Source organism: Gadus macrocephalus, chromosome 9 (assembly GCF_031168955.1).
Source record: "Gadus macrocephalus chromosome 9, ASM3116895v1".
Lineage (NCBI taxonomy): Eukaryota > Metazoa > Chordata > Actinopteri > Gadiformes > Gadidae > Gadus > Gadus macrocephalus.
The window spans coordinates 2,073,193-2,083,152 of record NC_082390.1 but is presented as its reverse complement, the minus strand read 5'-3'; the positions used below and the strand labels follow the sequence as shown (position 1 = coordinate 2,083,152).

Genomic DNA, 9,960 nt, shown 5'->3' with positions numbered 1-9,960 from the left:
ACTTATCTTAAATCAGTTTGCATAACAGCGTCTGCTAAATCAATGAAATGTAATGTAGCACATTCCACACATTACAACAGCCATTAACGTCTATACATAACACACAACACAAAAACAATCTACACTTTCGCCCCCTAGTCTCTCTCTCCACCTGATGTTTGATACGCATAACTTAAATTAAAAGTTGTTTCTGCCAGTACACTAGGTGGCGCTTGTGGGATATTCAATCCTGCAGTATGTCAAAATTGTTGCCGGAAGTAGACGTCCACTGACGTAAAAGTTTGTCTAGCGCTTGTTCCATGCATGGTTCCATGTGGTTTGGATTTTAGTTTAAAACGACTTAATTGAGGAAACATTCAGCATCAGGATGGTTAAAAAAGGTAAGAAAGAGAAGAAGGTAAAAGGAGCTGAGAAGACAGCTGCCAAAATGGAGAAGAAGGTTTCTAAGAGATCCAAACGCGAGGAGGTAGGGTTCTCGGTACCATGATGCTGAACACAAAGCACAACACAACATCAACAATTCTATGATGTACTTATAGTTGTATCTTTAGGGAGATACAACGGCATAGCTGTTCTATTGAGCATTGTTTATTTTAATCTGGTTATAAACCATGTATTATAAACTATGTTAGTTATTGGTTATACAGTAACAGAATAGCAATATTTTGCCCAGTTTCTTCCGGTCTTTAAATGAACCTTCAGCCTTCATAGTTCTTTATATCCTCCTTGATTGTTCTGTAGGAGGATTTGGAGGCTCTGATAGCCGAGTTCCAGAACCTTGATGCCAAGAAGACCCAGGTGGTGGAAACCGAATGTCCGCCTCCATCGCCCAGGTTATCCATTCACGTTTACATCAAAATCATCATCAATCTCTCTTAATGTACTTATGAATCCCCAAAATAACATACTTAAGACGACGAGATGAACTTTGTCGTTTTAAAGATCTGAACGCCGTTGCTGGGATTTCCTAAATGGGAATGAAAAAATTATACAGGATCGATCATTTGACTCTGTCTGTCTGTCTGTCTGTCTGTCTGTCTGTCTTTCACCCAGGCTTAATGCATCTTTGTCTCCCCACCCTGAGAAGGATGAACTCATCCTGTTTGGGGGAGAATTCTTCAATGGGAAAAAGGTAGTGACATCTAAACTACACACATGTGGTGAAGGGCTTGTCCTGTACCCTCAGTGATGTCACACACCTGTTTGAACGTGCTGTGATGAAGCCGGCTCTCTGCCCCCTGATAGACGTACTTGTACAACGAGCTGTACTTCTACAACATTAAGAAGAACAGCTGGGTGAAGTCGGAGATCCCCAACCCCCCTCCACCGCGCTGCGCCCACCAGGTGAACATTTAAATACAATACAAATATAAAGTTAGCAAAGCTAATAATTGTTATTTGTAAAATAAGTGTTATCTGTTTAATGTTATTTCGTCTTGTGACGCTCAATGAATGAGCGCGAATGTTCGCAATTGTTCATCAACCTTCCTGCTTCATCCAGGCATCGTCGGTTGCCAGGCAACGTTCGACGTGATCGTCTGTTGCCAGGCAACGTTCGACGTGATCGTCTGTTGCCAGGCAACGTTCGACGTGATCGTCTGTTGCCAGGCAACGTTCGACGTGATCGTCTGTTGCCAGGCAACGTTCGACGTGATCGTCTGTTGCCAGGCAACGTTCGACGTGATCGTCTGTTGCCAGGCAACGTTCGACGTGATCGTCTGTTGCCAGGCAACGTTCGACGTGATCGTCTGTTGCCAGGCAACGTTCGACGCGATTTTCCGCTGCCAGGCAACGTTCGACGCCATCGTCCGACGCCATCGTCCGTTGCCAGGCAACGTTCGACGCCATCGTCCGTTGCCAGGCAGGTTTGGAATTTTCGAACGCGGATTACGTAGGCGGTACAATTTTCGCCCTCGGTACAATTTTGGTGCGACGGCGCCATCAACGAAGAAGACACCCAAACGTAGGGAGGGGGTTTGAGCGGTGAAGGGTGGCAGTGACCCCCGTCTCTCTTCCCCCAGGCGGTGGTGGTGGCCCAGGGGGGGGGGCAGCTCTGGGTGTTCGGGGGAGAGTTCGCCTCTCCTGACGGGGAACAGTTCTACCACTACAAGGACCTCTGGGTGCTGCACCTGGCCACTCACACCTGGGAGAACATCAAGTACGTGGGGGGGGGGACATATCAGGATGATCTGATTGGATCGCTGCTAGAGGGTTGTGGGACTAGACTGGGTGAACACGGCCTGTAGATGTTGTGACTACTAGGAGGTTGTTTGTCATCCCATACGCCTCAAGTGTGTGTGTGTGTCTGTGTCTGTGTCTGTGTGTCCGTCCAGAGCAACAGGCGCCCCGTCTGGGAGGAGCGGTCACCGGATGGTTCTGAGCAAGAAGCAGCTGCTTGTGTTCGGGGGCTTCCACGAGAGCACCAGGTAGGAGACAGTCACCACACTGTTCCATTGAGGGGGGGGGGCACCAGGTAGGAGACAGTCACCACACTGTTCCATTGAGGGGGGGGGCACCAGGTAGGAGACAGTCACCACACTGTTCCATTGAGGGGGGGGGGCACCAGGAGAAGGGCTCCCCTGGGAGACGGCCCGCTAAGGGACCCACACGGTCAACAAAGGACCGATAAAAACATCCACAAGCAGCAGAAGGCAAAATCGTCACTATCCTTTGTTTGCTTTTCTTCGGTCATACTGTCACATGAGACAATTTATTGATGTGTTACATTATTTTGTATAGTTTCTTATTGCATGCGTTGTGCATTGCACCCAACATTGTTGCACATGCATTATGGCATTTAGCAGTCGCCTTCATCCAAAACGCTTCATACACGCATCGAGACACTGACGGCGGAGTCAACCGGGAACCTCGTTGGGAAGTTAGGATTAGGAGCACCTCGACACTGAAGGAGGAGCCCAGCCCCCCCCGCTGTACCTCCTGGGCTGAGCCCACCCCGTTCTCACGTCCGTCCGCACGTTGTTGTTGTTTTCAGGGACTTCATCTACTACAACGACGTCTACGCCTTCTCCCTGGACTCCTTCTCCTGGTCCCGCCTCTCTCCCTCTGGCTCCGTCCCCTCGCCGCGCTCCGCCTGCCAGATGACGTGCACGCCCGACGCCTCCGGGGTCATCGTCTACGGAGGCTACTCCAAACTGGTGTGTGTGTGTGTGTGTGTGTGTGTGTGTGTGTGTGTGTGTGTGTGTGTGTGTGTGTGTGTGTGTGTGTGTGTGTGTGTGTGTGTGTGTGTGTGTGTGTGTGTGTGTTCGACTGTCTTTCTTTCGGTCTTTATTTTATCATGATGTTGAGGTAACTTTTCTGTAATTTTGTCCTAATTTGTGTGTGTGTGTATCTGTGCTGTGTGTGTGTGACTGCTGTGTGTGTGTGTGTGTTCCCATGCAGAAAGCCAAGAAGGACGTGGAGAAGGGGACCATCCACTCTGACATGTTCCTCCTGAAGCGAGAGTCGAAGGACGACCAAGGTAAGACCGACCAGAGGACGGGTTCATTAGGGTTAGGTTAACACATCCTGTTCACCCAGACTGACTGACTGACTGACTGACCAATAGGCAGCCTCACTGTATATAACAGCTGAACACCACGGTGCAGTATTAACACTATGTCATGTTCCTGTCCCCCCCCCCCCCCCCCCCCAGAGAAGTGGTCCTGGTCCAGGATGAACCCCGCGGGGAACAAGCCCCCGCCACGGTCGGGCTTCTCGCTGGCGGTGGGGCCGGGGGGGCGGGCCCTGCTCTTCGGGGGGGTGTGTGACGAGGAGGACGATGAGACGCTGGAGGGAGACTTCTACAACGACCTGTACCTGTACGACGCGGGCAAGAACCGCTGGTACCCCGGGCAGCTCAGGGTACGTAGCAGGGCAGCTAACCAGCTCAGGGTACGTAGCAGGGCAGCTAACCAGCTCAGGGTACGTAGCAGGGCAGCTAACCAGCTCAGGGTACGTAGCAGGGCAGCTAACCAGCTCAGGGTACGTAGCAGGGCAGCTAACCAGCTCAGGGTACGTAGCAGGGCAGCTAACCAGCTCAGGGTACGTAGCAGGGCAGCTAACCAGCTCAGGGTACGTAGCAGGGCAGTTAACCAGCTCAGGGTACGTAGCAGGGCAGTTAACCAGCTCAGGGTACGTAGCAGGGCAGTTAACCAGCTCAGGGTACGTAGCAGGGCAGCTAACCAGCTCAGGGTACGTAGCAGGGCAGCTAACCAGCTCAGGGTACGTAGCAGGGCAGCTAACCAGCTCAGGGTACGTAGCAGGGCAGCTAACCAGCTCAGGGTACGTAGCAGGGCAGTTAATCAGCTCAGGGTACGTAGTAGGGCAGCTAACCAGCTCAGGGTACGTAGCAGGGCAGTTAATCAGCTCGGGGTATGTAGCAGGGCAGTTAATCAGCTCGGGGTACTTATCAGGGCAGTTAATCAGCTCAGGGTACTTATCAGGGCAGTTAACCAGCTCAGGGTACTTATCAGGGCAGCTCAGGGTACGTATTGGGGTAACTCAGGGTACGTATCGGGGCTGGGTAATAAATCAACAATCTCAAAACTAATATAATCGAGTTGAAACGATTATCTTTTGTTTATATTTATTCATAAATGTTTTATAGAAATAGAAGAGCTGGATACATTTTTGTCCATTATTTTCTATTTGAAGTTCTCAGTTACAACGGGTTTTTTTCCTGAGTGAAATGCTGAACAACTGCATCATGTTTCTATTTTCTGTCTCTATAATATTCCTGGTTTCAATATTGACCAATAGTGCTCTTCCCCGCGCTGCAGGGGACCAAGTCGGAGAAGAAGAAGAGGCGCCGGGGGAAGAAGGCCGCCGGAGGGGGGGGGGAGGAGGGGGGAGCTGAGGGGGGAGAGGAGGAGGAGGAGGCGGTCGCCCAGGGCCCCGTGGAGGTCGTCAAGGAGATTGTTGCCGAGGACGGCACGGTGATGACCATCAAGGAGGTGATCCCCGGAGCGCAGGAGGAGGAGGAGGACGAAGAGGAGGAAGACGATGACGAAGGTGTGTGGTGGTCTGTTTATTTAGTATGTAGTCCACTTCAGACTGTTGGTTAGGGCTGGGCGGTTCATCGACTTTTGATCGATTTCGATTTTGGCGTCAAACGATCAAATTTTTTTTTCCAACAAATATTTTTTTAACGTTTTTTTTTTACGTTTTATAGAAAGTGCAGATACATATCTGATACACAACATGTTTTCGAACTCAAAAATAATTGTTTGATTAATCGGGATTTCAATATTTACCTAAATAATCGTGATTATGATTTTTCCCATAATCGAGCAGCCCTACTGTTTGTGTTGTTGATAATGTGTATACAGTCTGTTGGTGTGTTTGATGAGGTATTGTGTACATGCCAGTAGCTCCACGGTGATGTTGCGATGTTAAAAACTAAACAAGCAGTGGCAGCTGTCTGGTTGCTGTGACTACTGATGATAAGATATTGATTAAGAGTCAACAGTACCGACGCAGAATTAAGTGGGCATCCTGTTTCCAACCCTGCAATAACACAAGGACAATATGAGGAACAGGAGACTGATTAAGGCTTACAGGTGGAACAAAGCTAATAGACAAATATTCAGCCCGCAAAAACATTTCCTGGAGGGAAGACAAGATAAAGTCTTCCCTCCAGGAAATGTTTGTGTCTATAAAGGTTTAAAATCAACACCATTTATCCGGATATGTGCAGAAAAGAAGCATAACACGCCTTCCTGAAAGCTTCTTCCACCCAGATGTGTAGAAATCTGCAGTAGAATATCCCCATGAGAATAAGAATAGATAGACCAGAAACCAGCTTCACTCTATCTCCTTCAGTGTGGGGGGGGCTCTCTCTACTGGGGGCTTCACTCTATCTCCTTCAGTGTGGGGGGGCTCTACTGGGGGCTTCACTCTATCCCCTTCAGTGTGGGGGGGCTCTCTCTACTGGGGGCTTCACTCTATCCACGTCAGTGTGGGGGTCTCTCTACTGGGGGCTTCACTCTATCCCCTTCAGTGTGGGGGGGCTCTCTCTACTGGGGGCTTCACTCTATCTCCTTCAGTGTGGGGGGGCTCTCTCTACTGGGGGCTTCACTCTATCTCCTTCAGTGTGGGGGGGCTCTCTCTACTGGGGGCTTCACTCTATCCCCTTCAGTGTGGGGGGGCTCTCTCTACTGGGGGCTTCACTCTATCCACGTCAGTGTGGGGGTCTCTCTACTGGGGGCTTCACTCTATCCCCTTCAGTGTGGGGGGGCTCTCTCTACTGGGGGCTTCACTCTATCTCCTTCAGTGTGGGGGGGCTCTACTGGGGGCTTCACTCTATCCCCTTCAGTGTGGGGGGGCTCTCTCTACTGGGGGCTTCACTCTATCCACGTCAGTGTGGGGGTCTCTCTACTGGGGGCTTCACTCTATCCACGTCAGTGTGTGGGGGGGCTATGTGCCCCCCCCCCCCCGCCCCAGTAGTCTTGCTCTAGCAGAGTTGGACTGCTGGTCCCAGATGAGTGTCTGTCTCCTCTCACACCTCCGCCCCCCCCAGCCTGGGCCACGCTGGTGGAGCCCTGCTCGCGCTGCAGCGCCATGGCAACGGTGCGTCAGGGCAAGCTGTACCTGTACGGGGGCATGTTCGAGGTGGGCGACCGGCAGTTCACCCTCAACGACTTCTACTGCCTGGACCTCAACAAGATGGAGCAGTGGGAGGTGCTGGTGGAGATGGATCCCAGTGAGTCGAACCGTACACGCGCACGCACGCACGCACACATGCACGCACGCACACACAGGATGCTGATGTGATGCATGTACGGGTGAATGTGCACAAACACATATTCATGTTCTCCTTCCTCCTTCCTCCAACACAGAGACTCAAGTGTGGCTGGAGGAGTCTGATTCTGAGGATGAGGACGAGGAGGAGGAGGAAGAGGAAGAGGGGGAGCGGGAAGAAGGCGAAGGAGAAGGGGCCAAAGGAGGCGGAGCCAAAGAGGAGCAAGAGGAAGAATCTGACGAAGAGAGCGATGAAGATGATAACGGTAATAGTGCGGGAATTAAAAGATAAATTATTTAGCTTGTGCTTGACTATTTTAATTGTCATATATACACATTTCGAATAGTCATGTCAACACTGTCCCGCGGTAAGTCTTAGGCTGTTTTCCAAAGTGAAGGAAGCATGCTCAACACGCCGAAAAGCACTGTTCCGATGTTGAGAACACCTTTATTTTTGCGAATTCTGAGATCTTTCAAGGATGCATCGATGGATCCTCAACGAACCAAAATACCCACAATCCTTTGCGTTCACACCCTGTTTGAACGCAAAGGATATTTAAAAAAAATCGTATAGAAAGAAACACACATTGCTTTACACAAGTGAAGTTATTTGAATGATTCAGAAATATTTTGCGCCGTACTGCTTTTTATAGATTAATCATGTAAATACAAAAGAATTACCTGTGCGATTTCTTTCAAACGTTTTCGCAACGTACTATATTTTTTGCATGGATTGATTTGTCTTAACATATACGTAGCTGGTGTTTAAACAAAGTGCTGTCACCAATAACAATTTCAACAATTCAAATGTTAAAATATTGAACACTGCCGCAATATTTAAAAAGCGGAAGCGCTTCCACACTAGCAAGTCGTTCCAAACTCTGACCGCTACAAACACTAGGCAGCCCTCTACCTCAACAGGACGCGACTCGCAAGGAAGTGTTGTAGCACGGCTGCAGCCTTCACTTTGGGGAACAGCCTTAGTCCCCCGCTACGCCCTCACCCCTAACCCTCCCCCCCCCGTCTCCAGCGGACCACCCCCCGGTGCAGAAGGAGGAGGCGCTGGAGGCCTACCAGGCCAGGACGGAGCAGTACTGGGTGGGCCTGGCCCGGGCCAACATGGGCGCCGAGGCAAAGGACAAGAAAGTGGGCAAGGTCGGCCTTGCAATGGCTAAAGTCTTCTATGAAGATCAATAGCAAGGCGCGTGTGTGTGTGTGTGTGTGTGTGTGTGTGTGTGTGTGTGTGTGTGTGTGTGTGTGTGTGTGTGTGTGTGTGTGTGTGTGTGTGTGTGTGTGTGTGTGTGTGTGTGTGTGTGTGTGTGTGTGTGTGTGTGTGTGTCATTGTATTTCAATGTTTTATTAAATCCTTTTGAGACGGTTCTCTTTATCTATTTTTTTCTGCGACTCTACCATGCACCATCATATTAGATAAAAAAGATTCTCCGCTTAAATTCATTAAGATGGGGTTGATTTATGATACAGATTGATTATACATCATTTAAATGAAACACTATCAGTGAAGGTTCTCTGCCAAAACTAAAGGTTTACAATTAATATGACAATATTCTTTATTGTATCATTTCAACAATTAAAGGACTTCCAGTTGCATTTGTGAAACAAGTCTTCGTCAATCCTGTGCCACATCAGAAAGTAAAATGTGATTTTTATAGAACATCTGCCCCCTCTAGTGGCCGTTTCTTACAATAAGCAGTTCAAGAGACATTTTACGTAGTCAACGAAGTTGTAATCTTCTCGCTAATACTTATTTAGTTGCTCTTCTACGGCTAGCAGGTTTCTCATTTTGGGGTCTGGCACTGTGATTTCAAACCATGACATGAATACCACTGCAACTACAAGGGTCCGTTAATCCTGCTCATATGCAAAGTAGACCAATCAAATAGCTCATTTAGCTCTCAATTAGGGATATTTTCGACTGCCTTGGAACTGCGATGAACATTAAGCACCTGCCAAATGTTGTAGCGAGATGTCATTTGGGGCCAAATAGGTAAGGTTTACTACTTCATTGCAATTATTTAAAATATCGTTTGCGTAAATTAACGGTGTGAAGGAAATAATTTTTCCTTCACAGATTGCTATTTAAGAAACCGTATCGAATCACGGAAAGAAGGATGGTAGACATCTCAAAGTTCAAACATCTTTCGTCACTCACTTTACAAGCAATTTACCCTGATTCTATTTCATGTATTTAATTGGGTTTAAGATTTTTTACCCCCGGCCAAAATGTGATTTAATCCTGGACCGGGACGTAATATTACTCTCATTCTTCAACAGTGGAATCTTTGTGCGGCCCAAAGCAGCATCCTAACCTGGTGTCTTAATGACATCACATCCTGTACTCGCGTCCTGCCGACAGGTAAACATTTGTTTGGCTCGTCGATAGGAAAGTTAGGCTTGGGAGAAATGACATGCAGCAGGTTCATTAGGTTTTAGTCGAGTGTTTATATCAAACGTCTTATTAAAGTTGTGGTATGTTAGTTTGCCAGAATTTCCAACATTGCATAATGATAGACAAAGTATCCTGATAGGCCATAATAGGTGTGTATCTATTTCCCTGAGGGATGAAAAGGATTTATATTCTAATAAGGGCTTGTTTAGGCTTTTTTTTAACATAAATTCAACACAAACGTTGGACAAATAGTGTTTTATGTGACTTTGTTAATTTTTGCCGTGTTACTCTAACCAAACCACTATGTTCAGTGCTAGGTTGACAAAAATGACCCCATAAACAGTCTGGGATTGATACTGTGACGACATAGATCACAAGCAGAGGCCTAAGGTTGCTTCCAGAAGGTCGTATATAGTCAGCCATATTCTGTAGAAGGAAACCTTTGAAGCATCTTCTCGGTGGTGCGTGCTCACGTAGACAAATGTGGGAGAGGCTTGGTGGGCGGGGCTAGAGGACGCAATGACCAATAGGAACGGCCTCCTTATGTCAAACTTCTGGCTTTGTAAAACCTGCTTCAAAACAGCTTTAATACAGAACAGGTGACCAGAATGTTTTTACACAATATCTTGATGTTCAAGACGGATCAAGCATCTTCATTGTTTTGCAAATGAAGCCGATAAGGTGTTAACCTTATTTGTTGTGCCGTTGTAGTTTATCTAGGCAAGTAGAGCCTTTTAGGTACGTTTATTTTTACATCGACGGTGTACGTTGATAAACCTTTAAGAAAATATTTCGCAGACAAGCTGATTTGACAC

At 48.1% G+C, this 9,960-nt stretch overlaps 1 protein-coding gene across 1 annotated transcript; it reads left to right on the top strand.

Moving 5' to 3' along the window:
• The first annotated feature begins 243 nt into the window (after positions 1 to 243).
• klhdc4 (kelch domain containing 4) lies at positions 244 to 8,358 on the top strand. Its single transcript, XM_060060193.1, has 13 exons — positions 244 to 466; positions 742 to 833; positions 1,054 to 1,132; positions 1,246 to 1,344; positions 2,022 to 2,158; positions 2,334 to 2,426; positions 2,993 to 3,155; positions 3,400 to 3,478; positions 3,653 to 3,861; positions 4,779 to 5,010; positions 6,518 to 6,700; positions 6,837 to 7,004; positions 7,769 to 8,358. Exons 1-13 carry the CDS (start codon positions 368 to 370, stop codon positions 7,933 to 7,935), a joined length of 1,800 nt encoding a protein of 599 aa, XP_059916176.1. The 5' UTR covers positions 244 to 367; the 3' UTR covers positions 7,936 to 8,358.
• Positions 8,359 to 9,960: the final 1,602 nt, after the last annotated feature.

Coding starts and splice junctions, on each gene's coding strand:
- klhdc4 (XM_060060193.1), top strand. CDS start 368: ATGGTTAAAAAAGGTAAGAAAGAGAAGAAGGTAAAAGGAGCTGAGAAG. Junction 834..1,053: donor TGTCCGCCTCCATCGCCCAG/GTTATCCATTCA, acceptor TCTTTCACCCAG/GCTTAATGCATCTTTGTCTC. Junction 6,701..6,836: donor GCTGGTGGAGATGGATCCCA/GTGAGTCGAACC, acceptor CCTCCAACACAG/AGACTCAAGTGTGGCTGGAG.